Source organism: Crocodylus siamensis, chromosome 6 (assembly GCF_052110815.1).
Source record: "Crocodylus siamensis isolate JL-2025a chromosome 6, ASM5211081v1, whole genome shotgun sequence".
Lineage (NCBI taxonomy): Eukaryota > Metazoa > Chordata > Crocodylia > Crocodylidae > Crocodylus > Crocodylus siamensis.
This window is the reverse complement of record NC_143400.1, coordinates 46,326,470-46,349,965: the sequence shown is the minus strand read 5'-3', so window position 1 is coordinate 46,349,965 and position 23,496 is coordinate 46,326,470. Positions and strand designations below refer to the sequence as shown.

The window sequence follows — 23,496 nt, the reverse complement described above, 5'->3', positions numbered from 1 at the left end:
AAGAACCAGGCAGAACATGGGTCCCCTGTAACTTTAGTCATGCTGTCCCATCCATGCTTTAGCAGACTGCATCACACTTCCTTGATTTCTTTCCCTCATGCACAGAATTCCAAAAGGCTTCAGTTTCCTGCTGATCCTGCATGAAAACAAAGCCTTGAACTTCCTTTTATTGTTGCAAAGTTGTTTTTTTCCATTTGTTGGCCAGAAGTAATTATGAACTTGATTCATCATTACCATATTTTATCACATACCCCATACTGTGGAGTATAATGTGCATCTTGTTTTGGAAAGTCAGAATGAAGGAAAAAAATCCATAGTTATGGCTGCATAGAGCAGGGACAGAACCTCATCTTCTGCTGACTCACCCTCCCGTTCCTGCTTAACTATGGCTGAAATCCTAGCTGCTGCTGCAGACTAATCTCCATGGGTTGATCTATGCTTTTAAAAAGAGTCATAAAGCTATGAAATAGAAGACAGAGACCATGAACAGCTAGCAGACAACCCCAGAAAAGGTTAGCTTGATTTGTGGAACAACAAGACCATTCACTACTGTAGAAAGAAAAAAAGAGAGAGATTAAGTAAATTCACTCACTCAGCTGTCTAGATGGTAATACCACAGCTGTTGCACTATGGATCAGGAATCAAGACAGGGTGTTTAATACATGCACCCCAAATTTGGGGCCTGATTTTGGGGAAAAATGTCTGTTGTATTTGGGAAAAACATGTTAGCATTACAGTAGCTCCTGCATCAGCCTCCTCAGTCATCTACAAACTCACCAATGACTTCCCTATTCACTGAAGGATGCCATCCTTGTATTGAGGGACTGCCACCAACAATGAAGAGAGGCACCCACGAGGGCAGATCCAGGGTGATGCAATGGCATGGAGGCACCCCCCTTTCAATTCACTATGTGGGAGGAGAAGCAGCTGGGGACTTTTTCAAAGTCCCCAAAGCAAGTAAGAATCCACCCCTCCCTTCCCTTCTTTGCTCAGCAGCATGTCCCCACCCTTCTCCCCACTACTGCCACCATGTCTGCCTACCCCAGGAATAGTGGAGGTACTCCAGAGGTTCTCCTGTGTACTCTAGCCAGGCTCAGCTAGGGGCATCAGTCACAGTGGGTGTGCCCTTTCTCCTCACCCAGTCCCCCTGGTGTTCCCTGACAGCCCAAGAGCAGGTGGGAAGTAGGAAACCCACCTGCTGCCACTGCTGCCTGTAGCTTAGCCTAGCTCCACATGCAGCCCGGCTGCAGCGGGGCAGGAGCAGCTGTGTAGCCCCTCATCCCTGGCTCATCTGTGGATAGTGGCAGCCCCAGGTGGGGAAGGGGTAGAATGGAAGGGGAAAGAATAAGCATGGAGGGAAGGGATGGGGGAGAGAAGATTTTTATCTACTTGAGGGACTTAAAAACAGTCCACAGATGCTACTCCAGTAGTTTGGTCTGCCCACCCTGATGTTTGAGGAGGGCTAGGAGCTGGGGTTCAGCCACCCAGGAACACAGGTTGCTGCTTCTTCATCACCCTTTCTGAACTCCTAGTTCCACCCATAGTATCTGCATCAACTGCAGTAGGATTTGGACATTAAGCTTCTTTGGATTCCTTTTAAAATCCAGCCTTGATGTTTATATTGCCTGGGGGGGTTTTCTGCATTCGAGTTAGGTAAATTAACACATTCTTATAATAGGTCAGAAGCACAATTATGACTGTCTAGTTTGACCTTCTGTGCAGCATACCCCTCCCCTCCCCCCCAAATTTCATCCACTGAAATCTGCATCTAAGGCAACAACTTGTGGCTAAACTTTGGAAAGACTTCCCAGCTCAATGCAGAGATACCAGGTAGTGGGGTAGCAAGAGGCCATAGGCAAAATGTTCTGTTGGCTTATCATTGGCCTCACTGTTATGAATCTGTGCCCCATTTGCGGTCCGTATGTATCCAGTTTCATCTTCAAAACATTGGATTTTGGTTTACTTGACTGAATAACTGACATGGCATTAATGCCTTTCTTAAATTAGGATTTTTGAGTCTTTGAATCAGCTGTGTGAATCAGTGAACTTGCTCTTTCACTGAAATGTAAAAGGCTGTATAAGACATTACATCCCAAATTCAAGGAAACCATCACCTGGCTAAAGGGAAAATTGATGGCCTTTCCATAAACATCCCTAAGCCAAACAATCTCCTCAGGCTTTCCTTGACCTCCTTGTTCCTCAGGCTATAGATAATGGGGTTCAGCATGGGCGTGACTACAGTGTAAGAGAGAGACACCAACTTCTTACTGTTGGATGAGAGGTTGGATTTGGGGCGAAGGTGAATGATGCCAGCAGTGCTATAGAACAGAGTCACCACTACCAAGTGGGCTGCACAGGTGGAAAAGGCTTTATGTCGGCCCTTAGGCGATGGTATCTGGAGAATAGCATATATGATATGGATATAAGAAACAGAGATCAAGAAAAAAGGAACCATCACAATTATAACAATGTCTATGAAAATCACCTGCTCAAATAAGGAGGTATCTGCACATACCAGCTTCAGCACTGGAGAAACATCACAGAAGAAATGGTTAATTTCATTTGACCCACAGAAAGGAAAACTGAACAACCAAGACGTGAATCCCACTGCCACTGAGACACCAGAAAGCCAACATCCTGTCGCAATTTGAATACACAACCTCTTGCTCATGATGGTGGCATAGTGCAATGGGTGGCAAATGGCTGCATGCCGGTCATAGGCCATGGCACCTAAGAGGAAGCATTCAGAGGTGACAAAAAGTATGACACCATTCAGCTGCAGGGCGCAGGCAGAAAAAGAAATGGTTTTTCTTCCCACCAGCAAATTCACCAGCATCCTGGGGACAATGCACAGGCTGTAACAGATTTCAGTCAAAGCCAGGTTCTTGAGGAAATAGTACATAGGGGTGTGCAGGGCAGGGTCAATTATTGTGATTGCAATGATGAGAAAGTTCCCCATCATAGTGACCAAGAACATGAGGAGAGTCACCACAAAGAGTAAAAGCTGAAGTCTGGCAAGGTAGGAGAATCCCAGCAGGATGAAGCTGGTCACTGTGGTCTGGTTCTCCACCTTCAATTCTTCGATGTTTTCCATCTGAAGAGAGAATAAAAAACACCATCAATGCTTGATGAGGTAAATGGGCTTGATATAGGTCTAGATTTAGGCTTGGAGTTAGAGCTAGGATTTACGAAGGACCCCAGGTTTGGTTGGGACCCTGGTGATAGCTGAAATCATTGTGCCATTATCTTACACTGTATCTATAACAGAGCTGTGCTGAAAGGACACATAGGAACTGATCCTGAGGAGTGTAAAATAGTAAAGCTTCCCAAGGGTGGCAAAGATAGGTTGGTTGTAGAAACACCACCTTGTTGTCCTGTAGATTAGGAGCTGAGTCTTAACCTAAAAGCTGAGATTTGTCATGCATGAAGACTACGCAGAATTGGTTCATTGAATATAAATTGTATATTAATTGATCATCTTGCCCCAGTACTCAGTACATAAGATAACCCAAGTATCCTTTTCAATTCTTTTCTCAGGATTTGGAATCATCGGCAACACAGAAGTATCAGATCGGTAGATGTGTAACAGCACCTGTGTAAGAGTGGAACAGTTACTTAGCTGTGTGTAACAGAGAAGCATCAGATAAGTAAAAGGGTAACACAACTAGCTAACGCATCATCTAGATCAAAAGTTCCCAAACTTTTTCTTATTGTGTACCCCTTCCAGATTTACTAGCTGCCAATTTACCCCTACCAGCATACGTTTTATATTTTAACCCTCAATAACAAGTTATTATTCGAATGAAAATTAAATTCACCATTACTTCTTCTGCACACACCCCAGAGATGTATTGCATACCCGCAGGGGTACATGTGTCACAGTTTAGGAACCCCTGGACTAGGTGATCTATTATCAATAGGCCAGATCCCCCGGTGGTGCAATTCATCAATGGAGTCTGAGAAAAAGTTAATCTGATTCTATAAAAATCAAAGGAGACCGGTCCCAGTTGGTGTAGTCCACTGGAGACCCTTGTGCTGGATGCCGCTTGATAGTAAAGAGTGTTACTCCTTTGAAACTATATTTGAAATGGAGGATTTGCATTTAAGCATGAAAATGTATAAACCCATTGAAGCATGAAAATATACAAACATACACAATTGCATGATGTCACATTGAACTCAGGCTTGCTGTTAATTGTGCTGTACATAAGGGCCCAAGGAGGTAAAGACTATCCAAGAAGCCCCCAGCTCTGGGAACCAAACATTTGGTGATCCAGGAAAGAGAAGGTGATGAGCTGACTGCTTTAAGAAAGGAAATTCTGGGGAAAGCTGCTGCAGTCTTTCCAAGGAAATGCTACCAGAAAGTGATAAAAAGAGAAGGGTGATTCTATGAAAGAAAACGCTGATAACTGAAGGGTTGGATGGCAGGGGACAGAAGTAAGAGAGTGAAGGGAACTGCTGAGGATATTCTGTGCTGAGATTTCAAGAGCCCAGAGGAGAATTAGCAAGGTTTCAATCACTTGCAGCTACTGGGTCTAATAGACGAGCTCCCTTTATGAAGCTAGGAAGACTGAAGAAAAAGCAGTTATTTTCTAGGGTTCTCTGGGCTAGATCACAGTAACAAGCCATTTTTGCTTTAATAAAGCATTTAAGACAGTTATAAAGTGAGGAACAGGAAAAGTTAGAAGACGGGGGATTCTCACCACTGCAGGAGCCAAGGGATAAGATTGTGCACCCTGCTGCTACACAATGTGGCATGCCCAAAAGGAACTTCTAAACTGGGGAATCTTGAAAAGCAGAACATGCCCGGTACCCCTTCTTACACAACCCAACCTATCACAGTTGGTCGTAAGAGACTGAAAAATCTCTATGCGCGCACGCACACACACACACTTATTTATAATATAAATGAAAGAGCTAGGACAACACTGGCATGGGCCTACATAGAATGCCATTGGGGGTGTTGGTTGTAGCTGTGTTTTTTAAGTACGTGTGTGTAGAGACTGATGACATTTCAGGGTTGACTTGTTTTCTGAGTTTCATCAAGTACGAAGTTGGAATGTTGTATAGTATTTGGTGTTGTTTCTCTGATGGTTGCTTTGTGGTCAGGAAAGTTGTTCCTGTACTAAGAATAGAATGGTAATTGTAATACCTTGATGAAAGAAGGAAGAATGCAAGCAAAGGAAATTCTGTGTGGCTGTCTGCCCAAAGAAATGCTGTGGACTAAACAGCAATCAGTTTTAAATGGTATTTAACTAGAGACCTGTTTTTAAACTGATTTAAGCAACTGTGAGTACTTGCTTCAACACTCATAACAGTTTAAACTGGTTATATTGGTTCACTGTGTACCTGCACGTTTGCCATTAAAAGAAAAACTGATGACAGATCAAACTTAAACTGGTATGAATGTCCCCAAAGAGGCTTACACCATTTTAGCCAGAACCTTCCAAAAGCACATCTTTACTTACATCAGTGCAACTTCATGTGTAGACTATGCCTCTGCATAAAGAAAGCTAAAATAATACCAGATTTGGATATTCTTTTGTTACACCACTGGGATTGAGATAAGGCTGTAGACTAGTTTAGTTAGTTCAGGTTTACAAAGCTGGAACTAATAATGAACATTTCTTGCTAAAAGGCAAATTGGATGAGGTGATAGAAAACTGCAAACTGTTATATACCAAAACAATCAGATTACTAACGGTAAAAAATCCTGATCCCACATAATGATTTATGTATACATTCAAAACCAATTGGCTTTCCAACCAAAGATGGAAAGACTATTGCTACCCAAACTGCTGTGTATCTGACCCTTATGATTTACATTTCTGCCCAGATGCACATGATTGGTGGAGGGGTGGGAGGGTGTCTATTTCCTTCTTTATGTTTTTACCACCATGGATGGATAACTGGGTAGAGATCTTGAAATATAAATTTCTTCCCAACTGTTGCTCCTGGACCTAACTTAGACAATACACACGCACAATGTGGGACACAAAACTTATATCTCTATGATAACAAATCTCATACTTTGTGCAGCAGATAAGGGAATATTACTACCTTCTGGTACTGAAGTAGATGGGAATATTTCTACTTTCTCCAGGAGGAACCAGAATGAGCATCAAAACAGCACAAAGAAGCAGTCACATCAGAAATTCATACATACGGAGAGAGGACAGGTTCAAAGTGGCCAAAGTATCTCTCTCTGCCTAACTACAATGTGAAGTGTCTCTTCTCTGACTTCAAAGAATGGATGCATTGAGTGGGTTGTACTGTTTTAATTTTCTTTCACTGCCAATAAGGTGTTATCTCGAGACAGTGATGTATTGTTTATCCAGACAACGTAATTGCAGGGGGAGACCAAACAAAACAACACCTGATTCAAAGCTTTCCCCAGTGAATTATATAAGCACCATTTAAAAAATAAGACATAATAGTTCAGAGAGATAAACTAGATGCCCTCTCCATGCTCTTTTTTGTCCTATTTTAAATGTTGTCTATGAGTTTAACATTGATAAAACTTATTTGTTTGATCAGCCTATTCATCTACTATATACATATTTGCCTTATGCATCTCTCTCCCACAGATGTACTTAGCTACATCTTGCAATCTCTAGTCTTACTTCCACCTCAGTTAGTAGAAGCAGGAATGTCTGAGTTCCTGATGCAATACAAAATTCACCTGAATTGGTAACCACATCATTAACATGCCTATCTACCATGCAGTAAACATGGGCCTAATTCAATGCTGTGTTACTCCGGCCAATGCCATTACATTTACATAAAATAGAAGTGTTATACCGGAGAATTAGGTATGAGAGGTGAGTTTCCAAAAGGGCTGATGGTGTTTGGCATTCAAGCCTCAGTGATACTCATGATCCCAGGTGCTTAAGTCCTCATCCTTGTGCTCTAGGACAGGAATAGCAGCTTGTCCCCTTCTAGGCATCATCCAACTACACATCTGCATCACCCCACATATCTGGCAGCGATGTGCAAAAACACAAGGCCATGGAGGATGACATTGTCTAGAATGTAGGGATAGTGCAGGGGGCAGCAGGTAGGGATCTGCAGACCTCTGAAGCCCTCTCTCAGAGATGCTGGAAATGGCATGCACAGGCCAGACATTTGTTCAGGCCATTCCTGACCTGTCTGCCCTGCATCATGACATAACTCTGCAGCTACACATTGTGGCTCCAGCATGTTTGTGGAGGTAGCCCTTGCAAGTCACTGCCATGCTTGTTGCCTTTTTTAGAGAGAGGTACTATCCCAGCCCTTTTTCAGTCCTGTGTAAACTTGTCTGTCTCCTACTACTTTGGAAATATTGCCAAGGGCTCCCAGATCCCTTCTGCATAGTCCTTCAGCATCCAGGGATGAAGTTCATCGGGCCTTGCTGACTTAAATACAGTCAAGCACACCAAAACCTGCCTTAAGTCTGTGTCATGGCCCCACATCCAGCATTTGCCTCTTGCTCAGGCTGTATATACCTCTGCTGCAAGGGCATCCCACACTTATGAACATGCAGATGAACATGGCATGATTGTCTTGAACTATGGAAGTTCAGAAAACCCATCACAACCCCCAAAGCCATCATTCCTCACCTCCATCACACCCCAACTTCCCTCAAAGACTGATGGATATAGGAGCAACAACTCACATCCATGACATAAGGCAGATCACAGTCACCCTGCTCTTCCAGGACAACCCCTCTCCCCTGCCTGAAACAATTCCAAGTAGCATGAGGCAGAAACCAAGGCTGTAAACACAATATAAAAACAGAAATGAAGGGCAAGGAAAGCTAACAGAAGTGCTCACTTGACAATCATTAAGGACTTTACTCATCCCCCGCCTCCCCTGACCTGACATCAAGGTTTCCTGCAGCGTCTCCTTTTCCATAAGTGCTATTCACAGTATAAATCACAAGCTGCCCAAGGTTGAAATGACATGTTAGAGTTAGCAGGAATGTTAGCCTGTATTAATTAAGGTTAACAAGCACTAGAGATCAGTCACATATTTAAAACCCTGTCTAATGTGCACTGCTCACATCAGCCACTGGTGGGCTGGCAAACAAGGCTGTGGCCAGGGCCCTGCAAGTCTGCTTTGTGCCTGCCCTGCTCTCTAGCTCTCTAGGTACAGTATAGGCCAGGCAGGAAGTCCCTCCACCCCCTTGGATAACGTACTACAGCCCCCACCCAAAATAGCTGTATTGCCACCCAGTTGCCTCTGGGTTCCCACCTCCAACCTCCAATTTTCCTCTCTGCCCCTGGATTGCTGCCTTACCAACCAAATCTGCCGGAAATAAGTGGGGACAAGTGTGGGGTTCACCCACCTTGGCTGATCCCAGGCTCCCTGCCACCTGTGCACCCAGATCCAGCTCCTACAAAGCCCTGTAGTTGCCTGGTAGCTCCTTGCCCCACCTTCTGCCCCACTTCAGTTGCAGACCCCAATGAGGACTGTATCTGGGCACACAGGGTGACATAAAGTGCCTGCTCCTGGGATCTGTGAATACTAAGACAGCTGGAGGACAATTAGCACTTGTTAACAAGTCTTAATGTGTGAGTCCTCAACGTGTACTCTCACCCTAAAGAAAAGGGCACTGAAGAATGATCCCCACTCCAGCCCTTCCTGGCCCATTCCCTTGAAAAGAGTGCCCTCTTTTAATGGGGAAGCAGCGATGGACTAAAGTAATGGTGCTCACTGTCTTGGCCCCATGTGCTGGATGAGTACAGCTTCTCTGGGCCAAGTGGAGCCCTGCATGCCAGGACTGGGCCCTTGGATCTGGCACCACCCACTTCTCTCCCTGAGCCCAAGAAGTGAGCTGTGGGACCCAGCACCAGTCCTTTCCACCCTGAAACACTGGGATTCAGTCCTGGCAGCCGGGTGACTACAAGGGGAAGCTGACACAGCACTGACACAAAAATCTCTTCCCCACTGCATGACGTCTCACCCCAGTCCCAGGACACCTTCCTCCTGCAACAAGTAGTCAAACAGCTCTTCCTGCTCCTTTTTGGCAGCCACAGCATCCCTTCCCATTTCCCACATCTTTGTCCTGCTGTCTCAACCACACCAAGGACAGGCCACATGGCTTATATTACCCAGAGTCCCCTACCTCCTGTCCTTTTCCAGCCAACTCAACCAACTGCTCCACAGATCACTCATGGTCTTACATCTGAGCTTCAGCTCCAGCACAGGACAATATCATTCCCTGAGGACTCAGGGACATAGGGTCAGGAGCAGCTTTCCTTGACTTGACACACTCTTGGGTATTTCTCTACAAGGAAAAGCAGCACAATGTGTGGCTCCAGCTCTTTTAACCCCCCATTCATCCAGAAAGCATACTGGCCCACCACTCTAGTTCTAAGGACCTCTTCTACTTCCTCCAAGGCCCCATAGCCTGTAATGGCAGCATAGAGTGCACAGTCCCTGAGAGTTCCCCATCCTTCCTTTTCCTCCTGTCTCTTGTTATATTTCCCTCATACCCTACCCATCATCTGCAAAGCACTTAGCTTATTCTAAGAGGAATTCAAACATCATATACATCTTTAGAGTGTTTAATAATAATTTTAAAAAAAGTTATTTTGAAAAGAATGATACTCAACACATGTTTGAGCTTAATACTGTGGTGACTTCATCCCACTGCACAGCACAGCATCAGGGTTCACTAGGTTTTCACAAGAATGCCCTAAAGGTCATTATAAACCAGAGTCTCAGTGTCTGGGTTGTGGTACTGGCTGGATGGCACTTGCTGCCCAGGCCACTGAGAAGGTTTTGGTCTGGTCCTGGTCTCAAAATTGTTTTGAGTGTTCATGATCATCCATTATGCCTTGAGGTGCCAAGTCTGCAATTTCTGGTCACAGAGCAGTAGTTCAGATCAGGTGTCTGCCATAGAGCTTCATGAGAGGAGTGAGTAAGTTGGTAACCCAAGAAACAGGTTTTGTAGGTTGGGAAATATTCACACCTTCCAGTTCTGTGCTAGTACCAGGATGTACAAATACTTCCCACATTAACAAAAGAATCAGCCAGGTACACCTGAAGACCCTAGTGTAATGAACCCTGCTTGAACACTGAATGTTTGCCTGAGTAAACTGTCTCCAGAAGTCCATAGGCCCTGCACCAGGATGGAAAATTAGTGCTTGGAATTGATGTACTCTGAGCAAAAGTTCTCTGGGCACAGGATGGGAGGGTGGGTGTCAGTGTTAGCTCCAATTAAGATCAGGAAGTTCATCTGGGCAATCCCAGGTATGATGCCCTGGATGAAATGCAGTGCCAGCACCTTCTGAATGGCACAGCTCACCTCTGACATGGCTGACCTGGTCATGTACTTCCGCAAACTTTGGTGACAAATGAGAGTTTATCAGGGTGTAATCGCCCCTCTTATGTTGGGGGCATGGTTCTAAAGTGAAGGGACTAGCTCAGTCTGGATCTCCATGTAGGTGACCTTACTCTAGCTGACGTTCTTCTACGGCTGTCCATTACCCCAGGCTTCCAGGACACTCCACTCTCACCAGCTCCTGTTCCTTAGCTTAAACCCCGTTTCCTGCCATGCCATGCCAGGAACAACTAAGCAGAAACCAGAAGGGGTCAACTACTCAGAAGGCACCACAATTTTTGGGGCCCCTGTAAGATATAGTTTTGGGGCCCCCTGATTCATCAAAAAATCAAAATTGTGGTTCATTGCAGTATAAACTCGCTGAAATAAAATAGTCAGGGCTGGGCTGCATGTATGTTGGCTGTGCTGTAGGGTGTTTGGGGTGGGGGCAGCACATGCTGGGGACACCTGGGTTCCCTCCGTGGGGTTGGGGCTGGGGCTGGGGCCTGGGCCAGGGCCGAGCTGGGAACTCCTCTCCTGCTCGGCCAGGAAGGGGCTTCCTGCCTGTATAAAGCCCTTTAAACATGGCACAGGCAGCGGGCAGGGAGGCAAGTAGGGCATGGTCCCTTGACTGTGGGGCCCCCTGAGGCTTCAGGTTCCTTAGGATAGGACAGACCAGGCATGGAAGGCACTGATGTTGCCACTCAGCTATTTCTGGAAGCCTCTGGAGACTAGTGGTCAAGAGTCCTAGAAGCATGCTGGGACACCTGTTCTCTGGTCCTTTATCTGTGAAGAACCTTGGTACCATTCCATCTGGCACAAAACAAAGCACCATTGGGAATGGCCTGTTGCATTCAAAAGGATTTAAGATTAATACAGATTTGAAATGAATAGTTGTCCTTATCCAACTTTATTCTTCAAACAGTTGGGACGTTCTTTGCCAAAGCAGTGAATGTGTCTGAGATGTAACTAAATGAAACATGTTTGCATGTTAAAATGAATGAATCCCTTCCCTTTGATATTTCTCCTTTGTCAGGAGGTCTGAAACTGTAAATATAACCAATGGGACATTTCAACCCTGAAGAGATGTTAGACTGTGTCTGGAATTCTGGTGATAATTACTTCATAATCACCAGAACTATGCCGATGCCAGTCCTAATGAGAGTAGAGGGTGTGTTTGTTTTGTTAATTCCTTTTCTTGGTTACTTATTTCATCCCAATATTTCAAGGTGCCATTTCTCTCTCTCTTTTTTTTGTTTGTATTTGGAGGTTGTTTACTTGGTCTATTAATATCATGGCTTTGACTGCACAATAATGATATGACATTGGAAATGTCTGGAGTATTATCACCTTCTCAAAGGTGGGATAAATTATGATTCCATGGGGAGCCTGACATTGTGTAATTCCTATAGCGTACATATGGACAAGCGCACAGGTGAAGAACCACAGGATCTTTCTATAAATAGGTAGTAGAGCTTCCAATTTGGTGGCCAAATCTCCAAATGCAAATCAAGTCAAGGGACCCTTTAATCCCTCTGAATTGAATCGGAACCCTCGGATTCAGAGATTTGGACATAGAGACAGCTTTACTTGTTTTTTCTACATACCTCTAGATAGCAGGGGTTTGTGAATGCTGCAATGCTCAGGCACATGGAGCGTCCCACAGGAGCAAGGGGGCTACCCAGCACATTCGGCAGCAGACCTGGAAGTGGACCAGAAGTACTCCTGGTTCACTTCTGGGTTTGCCACCAAATACGTGGAGGGGCCTCCTGCACTCCTGTGGGACACTCCATGCATCCCAGCACTGCAGTGACCGTGAGCCATGCCTGCTACCTCAAGGTATGTAGAAAAAAACTTTTAAAGCTGGGCCTATGTCCAAATCACTGATTCTCTGAATCAGCATCGAATCTTCAGATTCAGATTAGTCTGAATTAAATCAGGGACAGTGATCCAAATCAATGAATCAAATCACAGTCTCTGATTTGGGCTAAATCTGAATCCAAATCAAATAGGGCCCACTTCACATACCCTTAATATGTAGGTTTCTCAGCTGGGAGACATGATGCATGTGAAATGCATCAGGATAGAAGATTGACTATGGAAGCAATTCTTCACTTTCCAGATTGGAGATGGAAGGGACACATCAGAGATTCAAGCTTTCTTCACCTTTGTAAGGTAAAAAAACATTTTTCTCTTTATTTCTTCAAATAATATGATGTCTGCTTAAAGATGAGGTCAGTGCTGAACAGGACCAATTATTTAAAGGAATAATTTTTTACATATTAAATTAAAATTTGATTTCAGAAAAAATGATCTCAGAACAAAACAATCACTCATGATAATGTTAGAATAATGCTAATGATGTCTTTTTGGGCATGATGTGGATTCCTATATTATGTCTCCTTAGTGCATCTTCAGTTGCTTCGGTTTTAGATCTGTCATACTTATGGGATTGACAATAATCATAGTAGCTAGGGTGGGAAGGGAGCTAAACAAATCATCAAATTCAACTCTTTGCCTTGGGCAGCAGCAAAAACAAGATCTACACAGAGCAAACCCCTACTAGCTGTCATTCAGAAATCCTACTTGTCACCCCAGGTGGGACTTGAACCCACAGTCCCTGGCTTAGGAGGCCAGTGCCTTATCCATTAGGCCACTGGGGCCCACTGATACAAATGGTTTTTAGAGACTGAGCTTTGAAAAGAGCTGACAAAAAAGTTTTCATTTGATCAGTTTCTAATATAAAGTTGCCTTCATAAAATTTCCATTTAATCAAAATGGGCACGTTGATAGAATGAAAAGATTGGAAGGGACCTCAAAAGTTGTTGGGTCCAAATTGCCTGCACAAATGCACAGGAAAATTAAAGGGACACTCTCATCCCGGGTTCTTTCCTGTAGCATTAACTTCAGTAATGCTCTTCTGTAATAGACTGTGGTACTGTTGGTAATATTTACAGGTTAGGTGTCTTTATGTTCCAAGAATAGCTGATCAATTCCTAGTACTCAGACCTCTTTCACCCCATCTCCAGGAAAATTACCTCCTGTGTCTGAGTCTCTAACCGTCGGTAATACCAATCCACTGAGCACATGTGTTAGTTACTGAGCTGTTTTCAAAGCTATTTTGTGGGAAAGGGTTCAAAACAGGAGGAGAAAGAATCTATAACCAACAGAAAATATCTGTAGCCTCGTGATGTTAAGAAGCAACTCCCCGGGGGAGACAGACTAATTTCTTTCCCATGGGCATGGAGGGTTTGCCTCATGAAAGAGTATTTCAGATTCAAATTTGTAGGATTATGTTGGATCCCAACTTAAAAAGAATCAAAATAATTTGTAAGACCATCTTTCTCCTTTGGCCACTAATCTAATTTCCTAGCCTTCTTTCTTTCCTTCAGCTTTGGGTGGTCTACAGTGGTGCAATGTGTAACCATGACAAGAATTTTTTTCTCCTTGCCCTGGAAAGTACCCCTACCATATCATTATCTTTGCATGCCAAAGAACTGTCATGGCTGGCACTGCAATCGTTTTGGCCCAATCAAATTGCTGGGTTTCAATGTAGCCAGTAAACTCTACTTACTTTAGCTTGGCACTTGGTAATAGCCTGCAGGTCAATGCCATTCATTTATCATGTGTTTTTATACTTTTGGGGCAATTGTCTCTCTACTGAGTGGTGGACACATGGGGTGAAATGACAAGGAAGACCCCTTTCTCAGTCCACCCTGCCACTAAAGAAAGAGCTGCTGATACTGCCCCGTGTGCTGCTGCCATTCAGGATGCTGAAGCATCCAGTTGCATCTCTGTTTCTTACATCAGTTTACCCAACAAATGTAATGAATGTTCCACATCTGTTCTCAGGATTGTACCTAAATACCTGGGGGGAAATTCAGTAGTCACACAGATACATATTTTGCCTTTCAGTTACCTTTTTTTAAAAAAAGAACACATGTTTGTAGAGAGGAAAAGAAGTTACTTCTTTTCTCACATATAATGCCCTTAAAGTTAAACCAAAGTCAAGATATTTGGAGCCTGACAGATGTTGATCCAACACTTATGAGTGGCAGTATTTTCTAATGCAGTAACAGAGCATGCTAACATTCAGAACAGAAGAAAAACATGCCATCCATCTGCCTATAGAGAAGGAGTGGGTTTTATTCTGACTCAAAATCTATTCATTTCTCTTCGTGGTATACCAATTCTTCATTCAGAAAGATTCCAGGACACTAAGAGGCCTGACTAAATTCACATGCTTAGGTATGATAGGAATGCATACATTTTCACTTTATAATGGAAGGACTGATCAGAATTTTTACCTGGAGTTTGTGAAATATTAACTGAAAACCCTACAAACCTTTGACTACCTTTCTCCAAACCAGCTTCTAGAGCACAACAATATTTGAAACAAAAGGAAGCTGGTGAATAGGATTAATGTTATCAGATGTGTTAATTAAAATATATATTTCATAGTTCATGTTAGAGTGCAGCCCAAAATAGGACATACAAGATCTGCTCATTTTCTTCTTCCCGTAGCCACTTGTATTGCAAATTTTGGATGCTGACATTTCTCAGATTAAAAGAAGTATAGTTCTGCTCTCTGCTACTAGGAGTTGAGGCTGAAGGCTACATAATGCAGTATTTCAACATCCAAAAAAAAAAGTTCTTCTATGTCTATAAAAAGAAACTTTTGCCCTTTCTTTTCTTGTAATGGCATAGGTGAAAAAAGGCCTCCATAAAGGAGATCAAGAAATGAATATCCTGGACTATTCACCTCCTGGGGGGAACTTTGGAATGGAGTGGTCACGTTCAGGACTGATTAGTAGGGCTGTGTGAAACAGCACCGTTTCGTTTCAACTTCCATTTCACCATTTCCATGGGACAGTGTTTTGTTTAGATTTCCATTTAGTTTTGAAAGTACTGTTCTGTTTCATTTTGTCAAAACTGTTTCACTGTTTTGACACTGTTGCAATGTTTCACCCATAGGCTATAATGGGGACGCACAAAACTGCTTATACCTTTGTCATTTTTTGGCATATTTGGATGAAAACAGCAGGGACGGTAGATCCTTCTGAGGGCATGAAGCCTGCCAGCATTCAAGGAGATAGGTGCAGAGGTTTCTGGGAAACTGCACCTCAAGCTGATGACATGCAAATCTCATGATGTGTGACTCTGTGTGTGTTAAGGTGTGCTCTCGCTGGCAATGGGGCCTCTCCACGATATGGTAGTGTGCCCCAATGAGGTCTCCTCCTCCCCTACAGGCTCTGTCCAGTCCATCACTTTAAGTGACAACAGGTAATAAGTTAGTAAGCAGCACAGTAGCACCAGCAGCATCTCAGGCAGCCAAATAGTCACAGTCAATCTCAGAGCAGTCCTTCCTCCCTCTTCCCCTCCCTCTCCTTCCTTTCTGTTTCCCTGCAGGCAAGCCCACATTCAGCTGTGAAACTCAAAACAAGTCAAAACTTTCAAAATGTTTCGACTGCCCTTATTTCATGTCGTGGCTTTTTCAAAGCCTTTTGTTTCATTTTGATTTTGCTGTTTTGAGCTCGAAATGAGTTGAAAGAGCATCAAAATGAAACAACCAGTGAAATTTCGCACAGCCCTACTGATTCATTTCTTCAAAATTCAGGAGATGAATTGATTCCATGCCATTAAAAGGTGTCCATTTGCTTCAGATTATTTTGCAGAGATGTATGGAATTTCTCTGCTGCCATGGCAGATACAGCAGTTTGAAATCAAACATCCGTCACTGAATTTATCCTCCTGAAATTTGAAATTCTTTCAGGGTTACAAATACTTCTCTTCCTCCTGTTTCTCATACTCTACACTGCAACCATGGCTGGGCACGTTCTCATCATTCTGCTCATGCAGCCTGCGGTCCCATCACCGCACCCCCTCCAACAGGGAGAAAAGCAAAAAAAATGGACCCAACAAATAAGGGTATGGGTGGCCTATTGGGCTGTTCCACTGGCCCTACCACCTGGACTTGATGGGGTTCCCTCATTGCCCCATCTTGGGGGTTTCTTTGACTCTGCCACCGCCAACCCATCTTCTGCACCCAGTACCTGCGCGTGTTCAAGGAGATAACCTGTCATCTCCCCTGGGTCTGCTACTGTCCCTACTTCTAGGTAGTCACTCCCTTTCTGCTGCTGAGTGCAGCTTGCGATGCTGCTCTCCCTCAGCAGTATCTCGCTCCCGACGCCCCTCAGGATTTGAGTCCTCCTCTGCCCATGCCGGGAGCCCCTGCCACCTCTATCACTGCTCCCCACCCGAACCTTCCTTCACTATGCAAGTACCAGCTGCCGCCAGTGTCAAGAGTCTCTGCCAGCTCTCCTGCCTCTCCCACTCTTCCTGCCGTGATCCTTTTTATTTCCACCAACTGGTGATTGCCTGTGGTGTCGCTGGCCAGTCTCAGCTGAATAAAGGTGCAGTTTGTAACCCATGTGGGTTTCTCTCTCCATTCCAGCAGTACTGTGCGTCCTGTTGCAGGTAAGCAAGTTTCTTGTTTCTGTGTTCTTACACATGGCCCTGGGCCCCAGAGTCCCTAGAGTGTTGCTCAGGGACATTTTGTTTGAACACCCCTTGGACATCCAATTCTGAAAGTTTAGTTAAACAAAGAAATTTAAATAAAAAAATCAGGGGTCATTTACTGGAACATTAAGATTATGTTTACCAGCCATCTAAAAATAGCAAGTATAGGCTGGGGGAAGTTTGGGAACTACTACATCACACCTGGTGAACTGTTTGCCAGTGGGACTTTTTGCAGGACCCCCTGCTTTGGAGACTGTGAGCCTGGCCAGCTTTGCTTCATGGCAGTCAAGAGCCATCCCATCTGACTGTGCTTTTCTTCAGCTATTAATCTTACTTTGTCAATTATCCAATACCTTTCTCATGTTTGTTGGAATGACCCCATTTCTCATGTTTGTTGGTCCTTTTAAGTTTTTTTTTAACCATCTACCCCTATTAAAATTTTATCACCCATGACTACCAAACTTAATCTCAGGAGTGAAGACATGTCCTTTGCCCCAAAGGTCTATAGCTAGGGCACTCCAATGAGAAGCTGGAAGTCCTGGAACTGAGGTGCTATCATCTAGAGCAGGACTGCCCAAGGATGAACGCTGGTCAGCCCATCCAGAGTCCAGATCTGGCCCGTGGGGCTGATCTAGCACTTTCAGGGAGCAAAGCAGGCACAATTGCAACCCTATGAGGACATCAAGAAGAAACCCATTCTTGATTGGGCCCCGCATATGAAGGGATTCAGCCACATGGTAGGGAAAGGAGCATGGCCTATTGCTGATCATGATTCATGGTGGGGGAGGTGGTATGGCCCAGGCCCACTCCAGGAGTATAGCAGGGAAGTGGTCCTGACTGAGCCCTGATCTGGTGTGTGGGGTAGGAAAGGGGTATGGGGCAGGGGATGGGGACCATCGGACCATCCCATATTCAGTTTCATTGTGCTTTGGAATATGGCAGAAGGGAAGGGGTGGCAGTATTAAAAATAGTAAAGTGTTTACAGCCTTTTACTTATCCAGGTGTAGTTCTTCCTGGCTGGTGGACTGGAACAGCATTTACTATGGGAGCAAAACCCTTATCTACTATTTATCTAAAGCTGATGAGAGTGCCCAAACCATCTGCCTATAAAATCAGTAACTCTTGGGCATGGCCCAGGCTGCACAGTTCTTTTGTGAGATTATCCCACTCACAGCTTCCCTTTTATAGCACACCCATCTTTTCTGTTGACTGACCACTGGGCAGCCAAATACAGAACTATGTAAATGCAACCATGTCTTCATCCGGTTGCACCCCCTGGTCACAGCAGAATAACTAGAACCACCAAGAGCAGCCTGGATTGGATAATGCATACAATCTGGGAGCTTCCCTGTGGCAACTGCTTTCTGCTAACCTCATTCCTAGGAGACTAATGGCTTATAGTCATTTCAGCCATTAGGAGAAACCTTGCCTCCACCAGGACACAAAGAAGAATCACCTCTTCCTTCAATTTCTGGTGTCTAATTGGACCTAGGAAATGAATATTTCTTTTTTCCAGGGCATTTCATGCTCCAGAGAAATTGTCCTGGAAAAGAACCCCATCCTCCAGCCCTTCCTGGCCATTTCCCCTGATAACTTGTAACCTTCTGAAAAAGGGGAAGCATAAATGGACCAGAGCATGGCACAGTTATGTAGCAGAGATCTGAAGCCAGTGGTCAATACATTGCATTACTAAGTGCTTCTTTGTGCACCTTCAGAAGTCCCAGAGACATTGTTTACGCTATAGTGCAAAGGCAGTATTCAGGTTCATGTGTGTGTGTGTGTGTTGGGGGAGCATCACTGAGAAGCTCCAGTGAGAGCAGCCTGCATTCTCATGTGGGAGTGGTAATCCTGGTTCTGATCCAGGTATGTTCAAACAGTCTTTGTGGGGGCAAACAGAAGTGTAAAGTTCAGAAAAGAAAGCATTTTCAGCGAAAGCACCAATGTTTCTCTAGGGAAAAGTCCAGAGGCCAGAAAGGGCTGAAAGGCAAGCAGGTAACCATTTGACTCCAACAATGTGAAGTAGTTCCAGCTAGTGCTCCTGGGAGAATCAACAAATACTTGGAAGGCTTTGATGTCACCACTCAGGTCTTCCCAGATGCCTCTGAAGGCTAGTGGTCAAAAGGCTTAGAAGCATGCTGGGATCTCTTCTATCTAGCTCCCTACTGTGGGGCTCACTAGTAGAAACCCCTCCAGCACAATATAAAGTGCTTCAGTTGAGAAGGGCTTGTGTCATATGAAAGCACTTCAAATTAATGCAAGATCTAAAAGAACTGATGTGAGTAGTTGACCATACCCAATTTTATTCTTTGATCATTTGGGATTTTCTTTCCAATGCAGTAAATTTGTCTCAAGTTTAACTTAATGAAACATGTTTGCATGTTAAAATGCATTCATTTCTTGCCAGGATTAAGCTTCCTCTGTCCTCCATGAGAAAACCTTATTTTCCAAATACAGTCAATGGGAGATTTCAGTACTGAAGAACCGTTGAATCTTATCTGAAATTCAGTTGTGTTTTTGAGGTGATAAATTGTTTCAAAATTATTGGCATTATGCCCATCCTATTGAGAGTGGAAGTTTTTGTTGTTGGGTTTTTTCCCTCTTTCTTTTTCATTCATCTTATTCTGATATTTCAAGCTGCCCCTCCCCCCTGCCCCCCTTTTTTAGAGGTTCTGTACTTGCTTCTATTAATATTATGACTCTGCCTGAACAATAATAATTTGGCATTCCCCTGAGCAGAAATGTCTGGAGTATTATGAAAGACAGGATAAATAATGATGCCAGGGAAAGCCTGACACTGTGTAATGGCTGTATTGTACATATAGACAAAGTCACACATGAAGAACCACAGTATTTTTCTGAGAATGTGTAAGTCTTTTACCTGGGAGAAATGATGCAACTGAAATCCATTAGGATAGAAGATCAACTACAAAACCACTACTTTGTTCTCCAGAATGATGATGTAAGGGACCACATCAAAGATCCAGGCTTTTCTTCACCCTTGTAAGGTAAAGCAACATTTTCTTTTTATTTCTTTAGATAATATAAATTCAGGTTTGGGGTGAGTTGATAGTCAGACAGACGTAGAGAAAGATAGAGAAAGAATCTGATTTGTCCACTCATAAATGTCAATGTAGTAATCAAATATTCCCATATAAATAGTATACTGATTAGCTGTTTGTGCAACAGAAGCATTAAATTGTGTTTCAATATTCAAAACCACAATCAAAATTCACACTTTAGAACATCAGCACTTGGACATTTGAATATACAATACTTAACATAATTGAACACACAAATGTTATTTTCAATACTGATCCATATTCTGTTATTCAGAAACGTTCAAGAAAACAGAATAAATAACATGAAAATTGGAATATTGCTATAAACTAGTACCTTAATATAAGTCAAAGGCATTATGTGTTGGTTTTAAAAAATATTTTTCTATAGAGAGGATTTATATTCAAAGTCCTTAAATTGCTCATTTTTATAGCCTGTTTCTAATTTCAAAATATTTTTGTGAGGCTTAGGTGAAATATAGTTTAAATAATTCCTATATATGTACAATATTACATATACCTATGTAATTATAGACAGTAGAAGATACATAATTACATGATAGTATTTTGTGTTTAATGGAACTAACTTTATCCTGAGCTGATGATGTAAATTCTAAAATTGAATAATGTAGCCTTAATTCATTTTTACTCTTATAATCTCTTTTGAATCCCACTACAAGAAACCTGCTAAAAGTTGGGTGTGTTTATGTTACAATTATGCTTTATGCCTTATTTCCCTAATTGTCTATTACACTGGGAAAGAATGGCAATCAAGGAGTAAGTCTCAGGTCCTCTACATGCTCCACCGGGCTATCTTCAGAAGATACTCCAAGAAATGGTATAGTACAGAGAGTCTCAAACAAGTGCTCCCCTGAGATTATACTGAATCCAAAATTGAAAAGAAACAAAATTAAAATAGTCTTTCCACTCTGCCCACAAACCTATTTTACCTAGCCTTCCTTCTTCTCCTTTCAGCTTTGGGTGGTCTACAGCGGTACACTGTGTACCCATAACAAGAACTCTTTCCTCATTACCCTGGGAATTACATATACCAGTCATGATCTGTGCACGCTAAAGGACCATCATGGGTAGCATTGCAATCTTTCTGGCCCAACCAAATAAATGTGTCTGAAAGTAGCCCAGTAACCTTTCATTCCTTTGGTCTAATATTTGTTACCAGCCTAGAGATCAATGCTATCAGTTTATCATGTACTTTTGGGGCATTTACCAGTCTCCTGAGAGGTGGAACCAGAAGTGGTCAGAAAGGTGTCTGCCATAGAGCTTCATTCCACAGGTTGGGTGGTCCCATTCAGTTGACCCTGCCATTAGAACAGCAGCCACTGATGCTGCCCTTATGTGTTGCTGTGGTTCAGGACCCTCAAGTGTCCACTTGCATCTCTGCCTTTTACACTAGAGTGCATAACCAATGTGATGAAATTTCTACACTCGGTTCTCAGCATTGTTCCAAAGTACCTAGTGTGAATTTCATTAGTGACATCACACACGTACTTACTTTGCATTTTGGTCATTTACATGTTTTCTAAAACAAGCTCTCTTTGTAGGGAGGCAAATACTGTACTTCTTTTGTAAAATGAATGCCTTTCCAGTTAATCCAGTCTCATGATTTGTGGGACCTAATGAGTGCTTTCCGAACCCTTGGGGTTAGAAGTACTTAGTAACAACGTAACGGAGCATCCTAAAAATAAGAACAGTACACAATTCTACCTTGCATCTGCTTATGGAGTGAGAGTGGGGATATATTCTGACTCAGAATCTATTAATTAGTCTTTATGATGTACTGATTCTGGAGTCAGAAAGATTCCAGTGTTCTAAGATAGCAAATCGTATTTATATGATTAGCAATGTTAGAAAAGTATATATTTTTACTATATATTGTATGGGTTCATTAGGATTTTTATCTGGAGTACATGAAATTTAAACCAAAAATATCAAAAACCCTTTTGATTAACTGTCTTAGAGCCAGCGTCTACAGCAGAACAATTCTAGAAACAACAGGAATAGTATGAATGGGATTAATATAATTAGCTGCGTAAAATTAAAATAGATACTTCATAACTTTTAGTCAAAATATAGTCCAATAGGACATGCAAATATTTTCCTACTTTGTTCTCTATACCACCAATCATATAACAAATGTTCAAAGTTCAAGATGCCCAAAACAAAAGAACCATTGTTCCACCATATGAAGTTAGGAGGGGTGCATGGTGCAGCCTCTTGAAAACTCAGGAGATGAACTAACTCCATAGCATTAACAATGTCTGTTTTCTTAAGAGTATTTTGCAGAGCTGTATGGTATTTTTCTGCTGCCATGGCAGGTGCAGAGGTAGGAAATCAAACTTCCATCACCGAATTTATCCTCCTGGGATTTGAAATTCTTCCAGAGTTGCAAATACTTCTCTTCCTGCTGTTTCTCATACTGTACATTGCAACCATGGCTGGGAACATCCTCATCATTGTGCTCATCGTAGCTGTTCAGAATCTGCACACCCCCATGTACTTCTTCCTGGGGAACTTGTCCTGCTTGGACACCTGCTATACCTGCACCCTCCTGCCCAGGATGCTGGCCAGCTTCCTCACTGGAGACAGAACCATTTCATTCTCTGGATGCTTCATCCAATATTTTTTCTTCGGTATCTGTATAGTTACAGAAATATGTCTTTTATCTGTGATGTCTTATGATAGGTACTTAGCCATATGTAAACCATTGCATTATGCAGCTCTTATGACTGACAGATTTTGTTTCAGCCTTGCAGCTGGCTCATGGATAAGTGGTTTTACAGTCATCTCCATTATATATATCTTCCTTTTACGATTAACCTTCTGTGGACCCAATCAAATTGACCATTTCTTTTGTGACTATGTCCCAGTCATTAAACTCTCCTGCAGTGACATCTATGAGGTTGAAATTGTGGTTTTCAGTCTTGCCTGCATATTTGTATTACCCCCCTTCCTTTTGACACTCATGTCCTATGTCTACATTATTACCACCATACTGAGAATCCCTTCCAATACCGGGAGACAAAAGGCTTTTTCAACTTGTTACTCCCATATTACTGTAGTAACAATTTTCTATGGTTCCATAACTATTGTCTACATGTTGCCAAGAACCAACACCCTTAGAGCCCTGAACAAAATATTCTCTCTTTTCTACACTGTCCTGACTCCATTAACCAACCCTCTCATTTACAGCCTGAGAAACAAGGAAGTAAAGGAGGCTGTAAGGAAAGTTGTCTCTATGTTTATGAATTGGAAAATGCAACCACATTCCTAAGCCTTATTAGCAGGTTAAAACAAAATGGAAATAACAGGATTTAGAGTGGTAAAAAATGAATGGATCCTGGCCAGTGGGTTTTGGGAAATTCTAAAAGAAAGAGAAACTTTAGAGAGATGAAGTACATTCTGCACCCTGTCCTCATGAATCGATTGTCTTAACACGAGTGTGAATTCTATTTTTTTTCCAGTTAAGAATAGCCAATGGATTTGTCGTCCGAAATCTTTTCCTCAAACTAGCATATACCCATTGTCTTAAACTGGTGGCTTCTTACAATTCAGCCCACATATAAGTCTCCCTTTAGTTTGCATACAGTGACCATG

At 42.9% G+C, this 23,496-nt stretch overlaps 1 protein-coding gene, 1 non-coding gene and 1 pseudogene across 2 annotated transcripts; 1 reads left to right on the top strand and 2 right to left on the bottom strand.

Moving 5' to 3' along the window:
• Positions 1–2,110: 2,110 nt before the first annotated feature.
• Positions 2,111–4,955, bottom strand: LOC149862611 (olfactory receptor 10A7-like). Its single transcript, XM_090052125.1, has 2 exons — positions 4,944–4,955; positions 2,111–3,094 (listed from the first exon to the last, which is right to left on the bottom strand). Exons 1-2 carry the CDS (start codon positions 4,953–4,955, stop codon positions 2,111–2,113), a joined length of 996 nt encoding a protein of 331 aa, XP_089908251.1.
• Positions 4,956–12,896: 7,941 nt separating this feature from the next.
• Positions 12,897–12,969, bottom strand: TRNAR-CCU (transfer RNA arginine (anticodon CCU)). Its single transcript has one exon. It is a non-coding gene; the product is annotated as a tRNA-Arg (tRNA).
• Positions 12,970–22,192: 9,223 nt separating this feature from the next.
• Positions 22,193–23,217, top strand: LOC149862609 (olfactory receptor 11A1-like; annotated as a pseudogene).
• The last annotated feature ends 279 nt before the right edge of the window (positions 23,218–23,496 follow it).